This window comes from Labrus bergylta, chromosome 2 (genome assembly GCF_963930695.1).
Source record: "Labrus bergylta chromosome 2, fLabBer1.1, whole genome shotgun sequence".
NCBI classification, from domain to species: domain Eukaryota; kingdom Metazoa; phylum Chordata; class Actinopteri; order Labriformes; family Labridae; genus Labrus; species Labrus bergylta.
This window is the reverse complement of record NC_089196.1, coordinates 31,775,087-31,795,046: the sequence shown is the minus strand read 5'-3', so window position 1 is coordinate 31,795,046 and position 19,960 is coordinate 31,775,087. Positions and strand designations below refer to the sequence as shown.

At 44.6% G+C, this 19,960-nt stretch overlaps 1 protein-coding gene across 1 annotated transcript; it reads right to left on the bottom strand.

Moving 5' to 3' along the window:
- Nucleotides 1-538: 538 nt before the first annotated feature.
- si:ch211-225b11.4 (tRNA (32-2'-O)-methyltransferase regulator THADA) lies at nt 539-19,040 on the bottom strand. Its single transcript, XM_020658036.3, has 31 exons — nt 18,845-19,040; nt 18,583-18,766; nt 18,411-18,497; nt 18,305-18,332; nt 17,243-17,391; nt 16,821-16,943; nt 16,627-16,747; nt 15,661-15,806; nt 15,497-15,581; nt 14,592-14,728; nt 14,296-14,493; nt 13,072-13,786; nt 12,085-12,237; nt 11,523-11,632; nt 11,265-11,425; nt 10,223-10,392; nt 9,970-10,134; nt 9,643-9,791; nt 8,988-9,125; nt 8,804-8,908; nt 8,520-8,720; nt 8,283-8,433; nt 7,943-8,195; nt 7,222-7,458; nt 6,937-7,141; nt 6,367-6,561; nt 4,940-5,202; nt 4,698-4,847; nt 4,345-4,611; nt 4,048-4,250; nt 539-3,554 (listed from the first exon to the last, which is right to left on the bottom strand). The coding sequence occupies exons 1-31, from the start codon at nt 18,964-18,966 to the stop codon at nt 3,307-3,309; spliced, it is 5,619 nt and encodes a 1,872-aa protein (XP_020513692.2). The 5' UTR covers nt 18,967-19,040; the 3' UTR covers nt 539-3,306.
- Nucleotides 19,041-19,960: the final 920 nt, after the last annotated feature.

Sequence of the window (19,960 nt, the reverse complement as noted above, 5' to 3'; positions counted from 1 at the left end):
CATCCATACATTTCATTAACTCAGTTTTCCGAAGATAAAAAGTTATAGTTTCAGTTGTTTTCTCGAGATCTCAACTTGTTTTTATTTTCCTCTTGGGTCAAAGGTTTTTTTTCCTAATAGCATATGCTTTTATCTCATTATCACAAGATACCAGAGCTTGTTTTCTCATGAAAGGATCAAAACAACAGGTTTGTGCCTGTGAAAGGTCAGACTATAACATACCATGCTCCCATTAAGTTATGTTTGTTCTGAGCTTTTGCAACTTTTAGGATAAGAGATAAATAAGTTGAGATGAGGAACACAACCAGGAATGACTCATTATCACAGGAAAACTGAGTAAATGAAATGTATTAATACATGTCTTTTAAGGTAGGTTTTCACATAATATGATGCTGGTTCTTCTTCAGTTAGGCAATGCGTTCAAGGAGAAAGTGCTTAACTGTGCATGCCAAGCCTTTAAAATGGTTTTTAAAAGAACCAATCATACCAAAGACAATAATGCAACTTTACCACTTTAGGAAAACAGAACAATGAGACATCTGATGAAGCCTTTATTCTGTCTTCTGTTTGATTCATCGAGACATTTGAAGAATAAAAACATTCGACTTTGGCCGTTTTTAACCTGAAAAAGTAGAATCCAAAGTCTGAAGGTGAAACAACACTGTCATGCTCCAGATGACACACACACACAGAGTCACATAGTGAAAGTAAAAGTGGTTGTTGGCCTTGTTTCCTGTCGCTGCAGTTGATCTTTAATGAGCAGGATGCAGGCTGGAGGAGAGCACAGACTCTCTGAACTTGAACAATAGCAGATGGCAGTTTTCCAGTTTTATAGGCCTACTAACTTGAGGACATGTCCAACCTTGATTTTTTTTAACTCACTTTACAAACATTGTTCTCAAGGTTGAGGCAGAAGACACAACACCGCTCACACTGATAAACTGTCTGCAGCTCCATGTTTCTTTTTTTTTCTCTGACTTAAAACAGAGCAGAGATAATGTCACAGTGTCACAGGCAGAGACAGGCAACTGCTTGGGGCCCAAGACATGTAGGGGGGCCCCAGAGTGCTGACAAAATTGAACCTAAAGAAGTGACACATAATGAGAGAAATTTTGCCCCAACTGACATCATTCACTCTCATTGCCCTGATGAACGCTGGTTGTTCATTACCACCTGCAACTTTCTTTAAAGTTTGAATCTCATAGCAGCACGCCAGGTGTTCATGTTGCCGTGGGTCTTAGGGAAATTAACTTCATCGGCTTAATGTATGAATCATTAACACAAGCTCGATGCCGAAGCTTTTGCATAATGCAGATTAGAGCACCAGCACAATGCTTCATGCATACACAATGGAAACACTGACAGAAATAGAGGAGCCTTATGCAACTACAGGGGTTTGTGTTCAAGTGAATAAGTGTGACTCTGCAAGTTTACAGTCAGCCTTCATCAAAGCACATCTCAAGTTAGAAGGACGCAACAATAAAAGCTGTCATGTATAGTTAATAAGAAGGTAGTGTCAGGTCAGTGTTTGTTCAATACTGAGAGCCGCCCGTCTCAAACAAAAGCAGAGAGCTCTGCGATGATGTAAGACTGCTGTAGTGCGCGCTCAGTTGCGAGGGGCAACAATCGGCTCCCCATCAGACATCATCTTCAGCCCACATGTGGTTGGAAAATGGACACTTAAGCGGTTAGGCTGCCTCTAATGGACCACTAAAACATACACCATATTCCCCTGCTGGACAGCTTCTCCTGACACTGTTAGGATGACATCACTGCATCAGTCTGAGCCGAGCCGCCGCCGCCGCCGCTGCTGCAAACAAACAACTGAGCAGAGAGTTAGAGCGAGGACTTCACTTTTAGGGATGGTGTTGTGTGCTTGGGCAAAACACTTATCCCCAAGTTGCTCCTGCTGCTTCGTTGGTGGCGTGTATGAATGTGATGAGTTACTTCTGATGGTCACCTTACTCAGCAGCCTCTGCCGTAAGTGTGTGCATGTGTAGGTGTGCCCTGTGGTGTGAAAGCACTTTGAGTCCCCATTTCCTCAAAAGTAGGGAGGTTGTGTCAAAAAACTATAACATCCCTTTGTTTAATTAATGAACAAAGAGAACATTTTAAATACTAAAGCAGAGTCATTTCATACTCGCCCATTTTTTTTTTTTTTCCTGAGGTCTGAAAAGTCAAAATGTAAAATTCTGTTTGGAAATAATGGGACGCTGTGTCCTCTGGGCTAAAGAGGAGAGGGACCATCCAGCTTCTGTTTAGTGCACAGATCTTAAGCCAGCCTCTGTGATGATACAGGGTAACCTGCACATTTGTGAAGGAACCATTAATGCCAAACCACATACACAGGTTTTGGAGCATCAAGACAATTCTGGTCGTATCACAACATGGCTTCATAGTAAAAAAGTCTGGGTGAAAAACTGGCCTTCCTGCAGTCCCTACTGGTCATCTACTGTACTGAAAATGAACAGCTGAATTCCTACATTTAAAGGTCTCATATTGTGTAAAATATTAGGAGAGAAGTCCATCCTCTCCGTCTTCTGCCTGCTCCACTTTTCAGAAAATGTGTGCTCAAACAGGCCGTTTGGAGATTTTCCCTTCATGACATCACAAAGGGCAGTAGCCCCTCCCCCAGGTGGGTGACACTCCCACAACTAGGTGTTTGTTCTGCCCTGAGTCTGCCTTCTCACTGTAAACAATAGGACATGGAGCGAGAAAGTACAGAGTACACCCAAGCCCTTCCAGAGAGGGGGCGTGATCAGACACAGCTCATTTACATATTTAAAGGTACAGACACAGAAACAGCCTGTTCTGAGCAGGGCTGAAATAGAGGGGTTTATAGACATGATCAAATACAGGATCAGAGTGGATTTAGAACAAGAAACTTCACACACATGTTCTGAGGAGCTCTGAGACTCATTTAAACTTGTTAAAAAAGGAGATGAATAGGTGACCTTAAAGCAAGAATGGTAAAACATTCAACTTTCAACATGACAGAAACTGGTCTCCTCAGAGTGTTATTTCAACTCTTGTACAAAAACATTGTAAAAAAGAACAGGCATCAGGAGCTGATGAGACACTCCTGATGTGCTGCACTATGCACCCCTTCACTAAAGGTAATATGATAACAAACGCATCTGACTGCAGCCTCTCTGCTCAGCCAGCCTGCAAAGTGCTGGTGTGCTGCAGCATCAGCAGGTTGGATACCAACTGAAGAATAAGGCTGCACTTGAAGATGTCAGAAGTATTTCTTGTCATATCCACAGGTCACTTCACCCGGCAGTGCACTGCACGGTAACAAGGCTGTCACAGTGGAAGCTCTCCAGACACAGCAGCCGTTAAAGCGGCGGGAAAGCGGACACCGCTCTGACTGAGGAGGCTGCAAACGTCCTGCACGCTCCTGTGCAGGGATGAAGGCTCACAGAGGTGGCGGACATCGTCTGATGTTCTCAACAGCTGGAGGAGAAAGGCGGCTCTGGTGAGGAGGCCACACAAGGCGATGTGGAATCGGGGATCCCTGAGGCGGGCCAGCCACACCGGGGTCAAAGTCTCGGCTAGAGAGAGAACAGAGAATGGCACTGTGATGCTGTTTTCATACAAACACAAAACTCCTGAACATTTCTAAAAACCTTTTTTTAACCCCAACTTTATCCAGAACTACTCCTACTAGCCCCCTAGTGAAATCCCCCTGTGACGTTGGGGTGAGCTGATGTGTGAACGCCGCAGGAAATATTCAGGAAAATTCACTGTTAGCCAGTGGGGGTTATGACATTTTTGGGAAGCTGCTTCATACTCTTTTCTGCTTGCAAATGTGATCTTTTCCACTCATTTGTTGACACTCTGAATAAACTATCATTATAGCCTTGCTTCATCTAACATTTCTGCTTCATCATTCTTACGGCATGTCCTGAAAACTTCTCCGCTTTGAGGTGCGTATGTGAACAGGTAGGTGAGGCAGATTTCAGCGGGCAGTCTTAACAGCTTAACACAGACGGTTTGTACGTCAGATATTATTCTCATATCATTAGTGACAGGTTAATGTGGTACCTGGCTGCAGCTCTCTGCACACTCTGAGTCCGTCTAGCACCTGTGCAGCATTATCCTCCGCCCATGATCTCTGACTCTGTGCCAGGGCGGAGGATTTGGAGTATTTTCCCGCCATCTGCAGCAGGTGAGGCAGCACACGTGCGGACATGACGGAGGGCTCTGCGAACACATTGGCCTCGTCCTGCTCGTACAGGCTGGAACATCTGGATGAGACAGAAACGATAACAGTGAGCCACAATTCAGTCGAGGCTTCTCTGCTGGTACGTGTGTATCGTTCCCCCGTAGGAGGTCACATACGTGGTCTCTGAGGCCTCCTTCAGCACAGATCTGAGGTCAGGCTGGGGCAGGTGACACAGCAGCACCTCCAGCGTGCCGGGGGTGTCCCAGAATTCCTCCAGCAGCAGGTCCAGCAGGAGCGGCAGAGCCTGGTTCACCTGCATGACGTAGACGCTCCTCTGGGGTTCCCCTCGTCTCACATGGTGCAGAGTGGAGGTAAAACAGGCCGCTTTCATCCTCACCTGCTGGCTCTGGTCCTGCAGCAGGTACAGGCCTGTGTTGATCAACCTGAAGCGGAAAGACTCAACAGTTTTTTATTCATGCTCATCAGAGTGTAACTTTCGACTGAACTGGATTTGACTTCCCCTCTGTACCTGATCATGACGACAGGCGGGGTGCCGTCTTCTCTCCCTGCTGCCGCACACAGAGCTTCAGCACACGCTAACCTGAGCACCTCGGGGGCGTCGGGGCACCGCTGGATTTCCAGGATGCTGCACCAGCGCCGGAGCACGGCTGTCTTTCGACTTACGAGCATAAAGAGAAAGAAGACAAGTCAGAGCTGCGGCGGAGAGAGGTGACCAGAGGTCGCTCAAAAGACGATAAAACGTGTCAAAACCTGGAATGTGGCAGCCGGGAGAGCAGCAGACTCGCAGCACTCAGAGCCTGAGACAGAAGCTCCGGACCTCCACGCTGCTCCTCCAAGTCGCCCAGCAACAAGTCCACACACTCAGGAAGGACGGGATCCTCCAGTGGGGCGGACTGAGGACGACGATGATGAGAGGAAGTGGAATCCCCTTTAACCATCGCAGTCACCAGGGCTTCGAGGAAGGTCCTGCGGTACTCCACATTTTGGTTCAGCAGCGCCCCCCTCAGGTTCGACTAGAATAAAAGGGACATTTACAAAAACTCATGAGTGGAGAGCTGAGTAGGGCTGTCATGATACCACATTTTTAAACTTGGATACTAAAAAGAAATCGAACAAAACAACAAGAAAAACAGAAGTCCTAAGCGACCAGCACAGGGCAATTCCTTGTTTCAATTATCTAAAGCTGCACGAAAACTCCTGCACACAAAATTGCACAAACACATTGGCAACGTGTGCAGGTGTTTGCATGCGCAAGGCAAGTTTATTTATTTAGCACATTTCAGCAATAAGGCGATTCAAAGTGCTTCAGACCCAACATCAAAAACATCCTGACAAAGAGAAAAAGACAGATTTAAAAATAACAATCGGAGAGGAGAGGAGATTAAATGTAAAAAATGTAAATACAAATAAATAAATAAATAAAAAAGATCCTAAAGAAATACAGAAATATGTGATTAAGGGAAAATAAGACATTAAAATAGAAAATAAACACACCATATTGTGTTGTGTCTGTCAATAATAGTGAACGATTCCTGGAAGTAATTTGTTGTTCAGTTTGTTCGGTCTGTGTCGAGTCACAGCTCACAGGCTGGCTCACCAAGCAGCAAAAAGAAACATCCGGCATCAAACAGCATTAAAGACTGTCTTTGGTTTTATTTTATGTACTACTGTAGGAAATCTTTTTTTTCTATTTGAAAATGTATCTTTGGCCAGACGCTGATTTCCTGATGAAACCTCATAACATGTTTCTAGCACTGAGTGTTAATCCATGTAGACTGGGTTCAAAATGACTGAATCAGGTTGAAGATGTGCAGGTAAATAAATGACTCCATGAACAGTAGTCTCCAGATAAGCAGCGTCACATATCATTAAGACAGATTCTAAAGAAATCAAGTAAAGTGCTTTGAGCTTATCTAAATCACCTCCATGAACAGCAGGTAATAAAAGGGCAGATTATCTAGAGATAATACAGAACATGATACCTTATAAACACTCTCTTTGTGATGTCAGAGGGAGTTAAAAGATCTCCAATCAGATCTCAGCCTGAGGTTGGATTTAGTTTGAGTCCCTCACGTTGTGCTCTGAGCTGGACGTTTTTCAGAAAGCAGTCAGACCGGTTTTTTTCAAAGGTTGTTTTTCCTCTCTCTGAAAGTCTGGGGAGCGGGGTCATGTCTCACCTGTAACACCCTCTGGATCACCTCATTCAAGCTGGATTCCTGCAAGCCCCGCCCATCCACCACCACCACTGACGCGGCCAATGAGAGCCGCAGATCGAGGCTAAGGGCGCAGAAGCTGCCCCAGATTTGACACGCCCACTTCTCATCTGTGCACAGGAAGTGGATGGCTTGTTGATGGAAAGATGACAACCCAACCTGTTAAAAAGAACACAAACAAAGCACGAGAAGTTTCTCAAACAAAGCACGACGGGGTCCTGCATGGAGGTATATTTTTGCTCAAGTTGTCACAGCTTGGATTCAGTTACATTTCACCCGTTACCTTTTCTTTTATAGTTATTAAATGGTTTTAGCTCCTTTCACTCATGGACTCCTGAATATTTCGAGAAAGATGTCGCGACAGGCTACCTCTAAAGTTTCCCTGTTTTTTCTGTTTTATCAGACGGGAGGAGAGTTCTCAGGAGGCAGGAAATGAAGTGAAAAAGGACGATCACAGTGTCGTTTTTATGACATGTCAAAGATGGCGGGCGGAGCAACAGAGTCAGTGCTACATGTAACTGGAGAGTCACACACCTGAAGCTGCTGTTGAGGTTTCTGGAGGTCGTGCATTAGAGATTCGCTGAGCTTTGACAGGAAGGTCTCGCAGCAGTATTCTCTCAGCGACTCTGCCACGCCGAGGTAAGCCGCTCTCACTAGGGGGCACCGCTGAGCTTCGGTGACCAGCCACAGCGCGGCCTCCACCCTGCTCAGCACCTCCCGCAGGTCAGCCGAGGGGACACTGGGAACAGAGTGAAACCACAGACGTGACAGCAGTCTGATGAAAACTGAATAAAAGCAGTCTAAGACACAAAGTCTCACCTGTGTGCGCACAGAGCTCTGTCTAACACCGCTCGGACCTGCAGCAGCTGTCCGTGGAGACGGTTGTGACGGCGGCGCTCCTGCAGACCGGGCAGCTGAGCGGTGAGTTCGAGGAGGATGCTCGTGTACTCTGAGGGGGGAGTCATGGCGACCAGCGCCTTGGAGGCCATCACTCTCACACTGTGAATGGGGCTGGCAGAAAGCTGGAGTAAAGGAGGCAGGAAGTCTGACAGAGATCTGGCATGAGAGAGAGAAAAAACAAAACAAAAAAAACAGAAATGATGTTCAATAAGTTCAGTAGAGTTCATTCACATCCTCTTTGTACAGATATAGCATCAAATACCACATGATTCAGCAGGATGCATTCTTGCAGAGTCACAGATACCGCTCTTTATCTACCGGCTAAATATTAAACTTCTGCGGGCAGCATGAGACGTGAAATGAGGAGAAACAATAAGCTCTGCCAAAAGGTGACAAAATCCACCTTCAGCACCTCAGAGGCCGACGCCATGAGCCCAGAATTTATAACTTGATATGATTCTAGTAAGAATCTAAAGGATATCGATACTCAGTCCAAAGTAGAAGTCTCATTTTCTTATTTGAAATGTTCACCAGCAAAGGAGAGTAAAAGAGTCAATGATTTTTCTGATTATACACAGATGATAAACCTGGTGTGTATATTAATAATGATTGTTCAGACAGTCTAGGATGAGTCAATTACTCGGTCGAGTCGTGGACACCGGGCTGGAGTTGGGCTAACAAGGTGAGGACCGGGAAGAGCGAGGGTTGGAGGTGAAGCCTGGCCTCGTTGGAGGGACCCTGCAGGTCTTTGGCCGCCCCCTTCAGCTCGCCCAGGAGGAAGGGCTGGAGTGACGGGTAGTGGAGGAAGAAGGCGAGTGGAGACATGCCGTTCTGAGCAGGGGCCCCCTCTTCACTGCTGGGACGCTGGCCGAGCATCCGGGAGCACAGAGAACCTGAAAACAGATTTTTGTTTTTGTAATGACTGAGGGGAAACAGCAGCTGAGTAAAGCTTAAAGTAATGTGTCTGTCTGTGTTCTTACTGTACAGCTGCAGAGCTGCGTTCCTCATGGCCCAGCACGGAGAGCTGAGCAGAGTGAGCGACAGGACGGCCACTGACGGAGCAAACTGAAGGACAGCCGCTCCCAGACCTGAACCCCGCACCAGGGCCTGCAGAGTGTGAACCGCACACACCTGCAGCGGCAAAGGACAATCATGTCAGCACATTATAGTCTTCACAGTTATAAAGAACAATAAATCTTTTTGCTGTTGCTGCAAACCTGCGGCAGGTCCACAGTTTGGTCCCAGTTCTCCGGCACTGCGGTTCTTGCTGTCTCCAGTAAGGCGTGCACACTGTGGGCTAACAGGGGTCGTGATTTACTGGCCTCCTCCGCTGATAAAACACACAGGATGAGCATGGGCAGCCCTGCAGCCCGCCGAGTCACAGAGGTCGAACGAGGGGACTGCACAACCTGCAATCCCTGAAAAGAGACAGAAGAAGAAATCTGTGAGACAGTCCGGCTGCTCCATGTTTTATTAAAAACATAGAAAAGTCAACACTCACTTGTTTCAACATGTGAGCTGGGATATCCCTCAGCTCTGCATCGCTGCTGCTCAACAGAGAGGCACAGAACCTGGTGAAGCCCACACAGCATCCCTCTACCGCCCCCTGGTGACAGGAAACATTTTACAGGAAAAGAACTTCAGATTTGAGATTTGAATGTCTCTTAAAAAAACATACATCTTACCCAGTGTCTGCATTTAAGAAGAATATTCTTGAACACTCTTGATGCTCTCATTAGATCTTCTTTTGTCAGAGGACACTGGTCGGGTTTGGATTCGGCCCGAATTTTCTCCACCAGAGATCCTAAGAAGATTCCGATCTCCTGAAAGGGAAACGTGAAACCAAAGTACACGAGTCACGTTCACTCTTTTTTATATATATCACAAGTAAAGACAGTCGAGGTTGAGCAAAGTGCTTCACAGAATAATAAAGGTACTGCAAGAAAACAACAATACACGATCCATCACAAGGTCACAGGTCACAGCAAAGGCTCGGTTGCTCGCTGTTTCTTTTTTTTTTCTTTTTCTTTTTAGAGGTACGTCCAGGAGCAGCTGGTTTGTTGACCGCGGTGCTCTAGCTGGAGTGTGAACATGGAGAAGTCCAGCGAGGTCAGGTGGTGCCAAACTAATCAGAGTTTTAAAAGTCAACAACAACATTTTAAAATCGATCCTGTGACGGAGAGGAAACCAGTGTAGTGAGAGCAAACACATGAGGTAATGTGGTCCCTCTGTGTCCTTCCTGTCAGGAGGCGAGCAGCCGCGGTTTGTACCAGCTGCAGGCGATGAAGGAATGACTGCTTCAGACCCGAGTACAAAGAATTGAAATAATCAAGGTCGTACCTTGAGTGAGACCCAGCAGCAGGTGAGAACGAGGCTGTGCTCCTCAGTCAGCAGGACCATCTCCTCTCCGTCCGCTTGGCCTCCTCCAGCCGCCTGCCCTATCAGAGAGCTGATGGCGTTCCCCATATCGTAAAAAGAAGGCGGGGCATCTAAGACAGAAAAGAACCACCAATCACTGAGCAGCGTCATGACTAATCTGTCATGCTGTGTACTTAAATCTCGGTGAGTAACTTTCTGCCCGGGTTGATTTTCATAACACCATAAAAACCTCATGACAGGAGCTGTAAAGCCGGGTTCACAGTGTGTTTCTACTGGTTGCTAGGTTACCTGTTTCAGTAGCACAAGCGTCCAGGTCTCCGTACAGAACGCCCAGCAGCAGCAGAGAGATTCTCTCCATCACGCTCAGCACCTTAAAGATCAGACCGTGGCCGACTGTTTCAAAAACACCGCCGGTCGCTTCAAGCAAACACCTCTGGAGGGCGCTCAGCACACCTGGAACATCATCAGTGACAGGATTTTAAAAAAAAGAGATGAACAACATTTCTTGTAGGCAGAAATGTTTAACATCTGTAGTGGTCACCATGAATGGGCTTGGTTTTGGCAGCGAGCATCATGTCAGCTTTGGCTGTCAGATAATGTTCCTCCAGCTCCGTCACCAGGGATTGGATCATGCAGGAGGCCTCGGGGTCACGCCCCCTGCTGACGGATGTGTCGCTGTGCAGCCTGGAGTCCTCTGGGTGCTCCTGTGATCTACACAAAATGTTATCTGTTCATCCATAATTCTGAACGAGGGTATGTAGGGAGTAAGGTTGACAAAAGTGTCGATACTTTCTGATACAACCTAAATTAAAACAACACAGTCTCTGTTGTTATAATGATCTTAAGTATCTAAAAGTACTACGACAGATCTTCAGACATCTTTGAACCCAAAACTGACACATGCTAAAGAGATGAGAGCAGCTGGAGTCCATTCAGATTTACATTTCAGTAAATACTGATGATTCTCCAGAGAGCTTTGAGAAGGTGACAGCAGACTCTAAATCACACAAACACATCGGCAACATCTGGTGCCGTGAGACCAAGTTTTCTTGCAATTTTTTAGTGGTTAAAAACAAGAACCTTTTTAATACTCCGTGCCCTGTAGGAGCCATAAACAGACGTTACCTGTATCTTCTGTTTCATGGTCTGTTTACTGCTTTATTCATTGTGCACGGTCCTTGTTATTATTATTGGTCACCTGCTCACATGGTGTTTGTTTGGTTTGGAAGGAGAGAGAGGGTGAAACCACTCTACAGCACACTGCGATCACACTCTGCTTTTACAATCCCATACCTGGTATCAGTTTTTTTTCTTGTTTGTGGAAGAAGAAAAGTTTAAAGAATAACTTGAGTGATGTTGACAGCGCGTCACAGTGTTTGTTTTCCCCGTTGTTTAGTCTCTAGTTGTGCTCTTTTTTTTTTTTTACAGCCACACAGGGCCGACAGCTGCAACAGTGTCAGGGACGTGTTTTCCTGTCTGTGTGGTTTTGAAATATGTATCGATATCACTTGAATTTTACTCGTATCGTCTCAAAGTTTCAAACTCTCTGGTGTCGTGGAAACCCTTGTGTGGAGTCGGCTCACTTGTGAAGAAGGACCTTCATCATTAGCGCTCCCGTCTGAGCCTCCTGCACCCGAGGGCTGCACAGCAGCCGATTGGTTCTCGTGAGCAGCGCTGCAGCGATGTCGCGTGGGAAACTGCGAGGGAAGAATCTCAACAATAATCCAGCTGAGAGCTCCCGAATCTGTAGAAAGAAAAGATTGTCCCGTTACCACTCTGTGAAAAATGTTCGATTTAGTAACCACATGAAAGAAACACGAGCGGAGTCGAGGCAGCTCTACCTCGTTGGTTGAATCCTCTAAACAGCCGATAAGGACCAGCTGTTTGGTCCTGCAGCTGAAATCCCACAATCCTCTCTGCCTCGCACAGCTTATTAGAGACCCCATGTTGGCTGTGAAAACGATTTTAAGAGGTTCATTATCATTCAAAGAAAAATTAAAAGAGAAAAAATTCAGTCCTAAGCACGGGAGATTTGGGGGATGTCTTGTTTTCAGTTAACAAAAATTGCACAAAGACTGAAATACTGAAAAGTTCCCAATGTTTCTTAAGAAAACTACAACTGTTTAAAGGTCACATATCATGAAAAATCCACTTCACCATGTTCCTCTAACTCCAACATGTGTCCCTAGTCTGTCAACAAACCCCCCAATGATGAGAAAACTCCATCCTCAGCGTCTTCTGCCTGCTCCACTTTTCAAGAAACTGTGTGTTCAAACAGGCCGTTTGGAGATTTTCCCCTCGTGACATCACAAAGGGCAGTAACCCCTCCCCCCAGGTGGATGATCTTCCGGAGCTGTAAACCATTAGCCTTTATCTATCTAAGAGCTGTTTGTCCAGTCTGACCTGGAGGTTGTCCCTTCTTCTTGTCGGGGCTCCAGCTGTCTGTGCAGGTCTCCAGCACGGCCGACAGCACGAGTAACGCAGTCTTCTTCCTCTGGTAGCTGAGTCCTGGTGCCAGGTTAGAGTACGGAAGCTGACCCAACCACTCCACAAACTCTGCAGGACAAAGAGACGGCTTTTTAATGAGCAGGAAATAGAAAGATGACTAAGACAACCTTCAAAAAGACTGAACTTTCAATAAAAACAACGGTACCACTACCTCAGAAACATGGTTCATTTATTTTTAGTGATTATTATTAATGTTTATTATTTGAGTATATTGTTTTCACTAATTAGTTGCTTGTTTTTCAAAGTGTTTAAGTTTGAAATAATCACGTTATCCATAAATTGTAAAATCACTGAGTAATCATATTTAATAAGCGTGATCTCAGTATCTATCAAATGAATCCCGATCATAATAATCAAGCAGCCATAGTTCAAAGTGACCTCATCACTCTGCCCGCTCACTGGGGTGAATGTTTCAGACTTTATCTAAAGTTCATAATGAGCATAATGCGAGCAGGAAAATGCCTGCGTGGGATTTAAACATGCACCACACTCACAATGGCCGGAATTCTTCAGGAGTGCAGTGCATGTGTGAAAGTCTTTTCCATTAAATTAAAGATATTACCGGTAAGTCTATTTCTTTTTTAAGGTTTATTTTTGGGGTTTTATTTCAGAGACAGTCAAAAACCCAGAGAGCGTGGGGAAAGACATGCGGTTAAGGAGCCACAGGTTGAGCGAGGGGGGGGGGCGTGCACACTAAGTTACAAGCACCCCAAGTGTCTATATCCTTTGAAATCATTAGTCACTTTATCACTGTACATAAAAAAACTCAATGATCTGCAACCAACAGGAGATCTATCTATCTACATCTATATATCTCTCTATATATCTATATGTATCCATCACATTGGAGGATAGCTAGAATGATAAAGTGGGGTATCTCACCGATCCCCTGCTGCAGTATGTCATCTGTTCTCTCGGTGTAGTTTGCGTCTCCTTTCTTTTTCTTCTTCTGTCCTCTGACGCGAGCCAAGCAGCCGTCTCTGATACGAACCAGAAACTTCTTAATCCCGGCCTGAAAGTGTTGGCGAAAAGGCGAGGACTCACAGTTCAGATTGTGAGGGATGAACCTCCTCATCGTTTCCATCTCCTCTGCGCTCGGAGCGTCTCTAGTCTTCGGGCTGCAGCAGACGAGGTTCAGAGCGGCGAGGCGGACTTTGTCATCCGCAGAGCCGAGAGCCAGCCGGAGGGTCTGGAGGGTCGAGCTCCCCTGCAGAGCCCAGGGAGAGCCTCCTGTCACGCCTCGGTACGAGCTGAGGACGCAGGCCCAGGCGTGGAGGTGACCGGGAGAGAACGGGTCCAGAGAGGCCAGGAGAGGATCCACGGCGGAGGGGAAGACCTGAAAGGTGCAGGGTAACAGGTGTGTGGAGCCGTTGTTCTGGAGAAGAGTCACATCAGACGTCAGAGCCTCGTGGAGGACGGACCGCCAACGCCCCGCCCACCGATCGGCCAGATCCAGCTCGGAGTGTGAGCCGTCATGTAGCTCTCGCCTCTGCTGCTGGATCAGACACCTGTACAGGTCTGATCCACACGGGGACAGGTGATTGGTCGACAGGCACTTCAGGAGATGACTGGGTATTTCTGCACAATGATCCAGCACCTGATGATAAAAGAAACATGTCAACATTAGAGTTCCAACATTCTTACACCAGGGCCTGAAATGAGTTGTTCAAAATGTGAATATCCTTAGAGGATATGCACAGTGTTGTAGTCAAGACCACACTAACCAGAGACCGAGCCATACCTGGGACCAGAGTGCTCCGAGACCAAGACCAGACCGAGACCAAGACATTTAGGGATCCAGACCGAGTCAAGCCAAATGAAAAACCCTGATTTGTGTATTTTGAATAATGTATGGCCCAGGTTACCTTTTTTATTCCCTTCCTTTCTTTTGTCTTGGGGGGGGTTCCTTCTAATCACAGTTATGACGTGGAAAAACAATAGAAAAAATAGCTTACTGGTCTTGATTCAAAATCCGGAGTCCACCCAGTCTGAGACCGAGACGAGACCTTCAAAATGTGGTCTCGAGACTACAACACTATAAGCATCCATCACACCTTATTTCTCTCTCTCTCCAGAGTTGCACTCTGTCAGGACCCTGACCCTCACCATGTCCGTCCCCAGATACGGCAGCAGTGCACACAGGCGGTGATATTTGGCTTTGGCTTCCCACGGCAGTTTGATAATCCGCTGAAGAAGAGTCACATACAGATTCTTCTCTGTGTCACAGAAGTGCTCACAGTCCAGCTCATACAGGTCGAGCAGGAGAGGGAAGGCACTGCGCACAGATTCTGCCACACCGTCCACCTGTCAGTGCACAGCAGAGTGAATGAATGTAACTTTAACTTTAATGTATTTTTCATTTTTTTAACTGCGTTAATATAACGTTGTTATTTTTGACTCACTGGGCTTTCTGCGTTGGTCCAGATAATGTGAAGGAGCTCCTGCTGCAGGCTGCTGTCGTCGGGCAGAAGAGGAACGCCCGTCTTCTTCCAGATATCAGCCAAACACTCTTTAACCTTCTTCAGCCAAAGTGTCAAAACTGAAACAACATGACAACATGATGGACTGTTCAAAGCTGTGAAGCAGTACAAACATCTTGAGACGACAGTGGAATAAGATGACAACGGAAAGATGTTACAATTCTACAGTTCACTTAGCAGACGCTTTTATCCAAAGCGACAAACATGAGAGAGTAAGAACAACACAAACAAGGATCTAAAAAAGAGGAAACAACATCAGTTAGTGCAAACAAACAGCTTTGAGTCTGATTGGACACACAGGTGCTGACAGGAAGTGACCAGATGCTATCATCATCATCATCACCATCGTTATCATCAATATCATTAAGTGTGTGGGTGTACATACAGAACTGGGGGTCTTTAGCTTTTACTTAAAGGTGCACCACCAGGGGGCGACAGAGGACAAGAGTCTCGCTAGAGACTTAGGGCCCTAGTTCAACAAAGAATGTTCTTTTATCAGCCGGCGCCACAATTCATCCTCAGGACATGCAGGACGACCAGAGTTAAGAGTGATTTTGTCCTGACTGCTATTAGACTTATAAATAGTTGTCCCCTGTATTTTATTATCATGTCTTTCTGTTGTTCCTGTGATGGTTTGTGACCGGATCATTAAGATATCCTATTCCATATTTAGTTTAGTTTAATCGTTTATTTGAATCAGGGACAGTGTACAAAAAAAACATTAGTCTCAGAAGAGAAGAGATGCTTTGTACCAGATTTAGCTAGCTAGCTAATGTTGTCAGTCGATGTTGCATTTTAAGAACATAAATGATTCAATCATCACTCACCTTCAAAGGCGAAGTAGTGACAATCCAGCTTCTCCTCACACAGAGCGTAGACCAGAGGGAACAAACCTGTCAGCAGCAGACACGTCTGAAAACAGAGACGAGGTGAGAGACAGGAACAAGAAGAGAGGAGCATGTCTGTGATGTGAGCTTTTGACTGGATTTACTTCAGCGTCGTCTTCGTGCGAGCTGAGCAAGACGTGAGGTCGACAGCAGGTCAGGAGGCCCCTGCAGACGACCAGCCTGTCCACTCCGTCCCTCCCTGCAGGGCCGCACTGAACCTGCAGAGCACCGACAGTCAGCAGCCAGGACTCTGAGACACAGTGAGTGGAGAGGGTGATATTTAGACGCATTTATGGAACAAGGATATAACACGCTTTACTGTCACGTTGGGGAAACTTGTCATGGACTCAAGTGCTGCAGCCTCCCTCCACAGACGCATCAGTTAGTAAAAAACAATCAAAACAATCAACATGTAACAGAGAAGCACTGTTGGAAATTCCATTTGACGACCTTGTCACGTTTGTTTACATGACATTACATTTTGTTACATGTCCAAATTAAGTAAATAAATAAACATATAAACCATAACACACACTATACACACACTGAATTGGCTCCTACACTTCCATATAAAAACACAAAAATACTGCAAGACCCGCATTAAACACAACTTAAATAAGACAAAAAGATACAATACAAAATACAATACAAAAATAATAAATAAATAAATAAAATAAAATAAAATAAAATAAAATAAAATAAAATAAATACAAATTTCATCAACTAAGCAACTAATGAAACTAAAAGCACAAGCAGAAGGCTTTGTTAAAATGGTGGGTTTTTAGGGCCCTTTTAAAAGCGTCAGCAGACTGTGGAGCCCTCAGCTGCTCGGGGAGAGCGTTCCACAGACTGGGAGCAGAGGAGCAACACCATGACTCTGATGAAAAACAAATATGGCCTCAAGAAACATTCATCATGATGTTTTGGGAGGGAAAAACAACAGAGATGGAAATAACTTGCACAGGCTTCATTTGTTCCCAAGTCACCCACACGAGCAGATTCCCTAAAGAACGTTTGAAATCAGCATTTGCTCATGCTCATGTCCCAGCAGGGTGGGAGAGCTTAACTACCTGAGTATGAGAGCTGTAGCAGACTCCAGGCTGCAGCTTCTCCTGCGCTGCTCTCTGGTGCCGTGTTGATCAGCATGGCCACAGCGGTGCCCGCCAGAAGACGAGTGTCTCTGTTGCAGCACTGCAAGACGGGACATGATGAGACTCAACAAAGGTAACAAACAGGGTCTGAAATAAATCAATCAATAAGATACCTGTCCGAGTACTATGTCCATCAGAGCCTGCAGGATCTTCTGCACATCAGGACTAACATGGTTCTTGTCCCACACCAGAGGAGCCACTTCACGGGACAACAGCTGGAATATCTGCAAACACATCTGCAGAGACAGATCTCAGGTCAGTGAAAGAAGATCATCAAACCAGTCTGTATTGTGAATCTCTTTCTTTTAACTAGATTCTTACACCCTACTTGTTGTGTTTTATGGCTCCCCCTGTCATGTTTGTTTTAAGAACTGTCCCTGAAATCCTCCTGATCTGCTCGTTCACACACGCACGAGGGGTGCATATGTGAAATGCCTTCTCTGCACTGTTGCTCAAGGAAAATATTCCCAGTATACCCAGTCTAATCTAATGAATGCAATAACCAGTCTCCTTTAGTGTACTGCTGTTCAGGTACCTTGACAGCGATGTAGCACAGCGGTCCATCTCTCAGCGATTCTTGTTGCAACGCAGCAGGGAATAACTGAGACACTTTACTCAGCAAGGACAGGTGAGACTCTCTGCAAACCTCACGGCCAACAGTGCTGTCCTCCAGGAACATACAGGCTAGGAAAGAGTTACTGTTTATAAAGGTTCATTAAGAAATGTACACATGATAGGGATGTAACAAAAATCACCACCAATGGCTTCTAAAAAAAACAATTCATAGTTTTCTTTATAAACAGTGACACTGAAATTATCTTACAAAAAAAAGACGCCTTTTAAAGCTTTTCATTTAAAATAAGAGAGGGTCATATAGATCATATAACAACATGCATCACACCAGATGTGCAGCCTGTGTTCCTGGTGTTCTGTCCAGATGTGCTGCCTTGTCGAAAAAATGCTTCAATAGAGTAAAACAATAGCAGACACTTTCCAGATCCCCTCTCAAATGATGCAACCAGAACAAAATAACATGACATGAACTCCCTACTCACTCTGTGTGCTTTGTCAGAGTGTAGGTGAATCTATTACTGAAGATTTCAGGGGAAGTGTATCTCAATGGACAAAAAATCTCACATCAAATACAGAACAGAATCACTTTAAAACACCACGACTCATTGCATTTACTTTAAGGAAACTGGAAGCATGTTTTTGATACTCCATAATAAAACGTTTAAGATATTAGAGGAAGCATATAGCAATAGAAGAAAAGCATCTATCAAATAATGCTCCTTGTGGTAGCACATCTCGATAAGTAGCACTATTTGATATAACACTGGCATTGATAAAAAGAGTATGGCAGTATATATATATATAATATATATTTGTCAAATCGATTCAAAAGCTCTTGTGTATCCGTTTTGATGAACAGAATGATCCTTAATGATCTTATCCTTTCAGCGCCACAGATCTTTTATTTGACTCATCATTCTCGTGTTTTTATTCCTTATTCAGTCTGTCTAATATAAGTGTCTCCTTTAGGTCTTATCCATACACAACTTATAATATCAAAACATCAACTTCAGCTGGTACCGACCTCTCTGCAGATCCTCCAAAGACAACATCTGGAAAGAAGACACATTATCTGTAGAGCCTTTGTGCAAAAATAAATCAGAAATCAAAGAGATGTAAGAGCTCTTTACCTGCTCAGCGTGGATTATTCTCTGTAAGCAGAGCTGCGTTTCTCCTAAAACAACGCTGAGGTTCACCTTCGACAACTGCTGCAACATCTGTCAAACAAACATCAAGTTTTGAGAGAATGCCCTTTGTGTTTTAAAGGGGTGTGCAGAAAGCAGACATGCTGTGAGGCCTCACCTGGTCCACTTTACGACAGGCTGTGGAGATGTTGACCATCTGCAGCTGCAGGGAGAGCAGCAGTCTGACCAGAAGCAGGAGGTGACTCTCCTCCTCCAACAGGTGAAGCTGCTCCTCTGAGATGTGTCTCAGCAGCTGCACAGCCTCCTCTAAACAGCGCTCCTTGCACCTTTTCACAGTGTTCCTGTGCATGCAGTCACCTTACAGTATTATAAATACAGTGTGAGTGTTTACAGGACATGCTGAGGGTAAAGGCACCAACCTGGAGGCTTCAGACAGTTTATCAGTGAACAGCCGGAGTGTTTGGGAGACCTGTTCAGGTGTTTGATCCTCGGCGATCACGCAGCCCTGGAAACGAGTCACGAGCTCTTCAAACGACAACATGTTCAGGTAACTCCACTGATCACACTTCAGGTGTTGACACAGACACCGGCAGCACGCTGGCCCACAGGACGTACTTCTTCTTCTGCTACTCTTTACCAGTCGTTGTCATTCAGTTTTTGTGATATGCTGCCATCTAGCGGCAGATTTTCAAACGTTTTATTTTTACATTTTTATGTTTTTTTTTATATTTGTATCGAAATGTATTTAATGTGAGAATCATTATTAGTAGTATTTAATTATCATTACTATTTAAAACAGGTATATATTTACCCAATTAACAAAATAGACAACAAATAGAGCAGGAAGAGGCAGAAAACTCCAAGAGCTTATTTAGAGGCTCCACCTAAATACTGATAAAATATCACTAAATGAAAAAAACATGATTAAGATGCAGAAAAAAATAGGTAAACACATTACGTTTTATCTAAATACATTCTAATTAGTTTAATTAATTAAATCCCTACAATGAAATAATTGTTAATAATGATAATAATAATAATAATAATAATAACTTTATTTATATAGCAGCTTTTAAAAACACAGGTTTAAAACACAAGTGCTTTGACAAACAGCAAAAACAAGAACAAACTAAAGCAAACACAGAAGAACATAAACAAAAACAAGAACAAACTAAACCAAACACAGAAGAACATAAACAAAAACAAGAACAAACTAAAGCAAACACAGAAGAAAATAAACAACAACAAGAACAAACTAAACCAAACACAGAAGAACATAAACAAAAACAAGAACAAACTAAACCAAACACAGAAGAACATAAACAAAAACAAGAACAAACTAAACCAAACACAGAAGAACATAAACAAAAACAAGAACAAACTAAACCAAACACAGAAGAACATAAACAACAACAAGAACAAACTAAACCAAACACAGAAGAACATAAACAACAACAAGAACAAACTAAACCAAACACAGAAGAACATAAACAAAAACAAGAACAAACTAAACCAAACACAGAAGAACATAAACA

Coding starts and splice junctions, on each gene's coding strand:
- si:ch211-225b11.4 (XM_020658036.3), bottom strand. CDS start 18,966: ATGTTGTCGTTTGAAGAGCTCGTGACTCGTTTCCAGGGCTGCGTGATC. Junction 8,196..8,282: donor CGCAGCTCTGCAGCTGTACA/GTAAGAACACAG, acceptor ATCTGTTTTCAG/GTTCTCTGTGCTCCCGGATG. Junction 7,459..7,942: donor GGTGTCCACGACTCGACCGA/GTAATTGACTCA, acceptor CTCTCATGCCAG/ATCTCTGTCAGACTTCCTGC.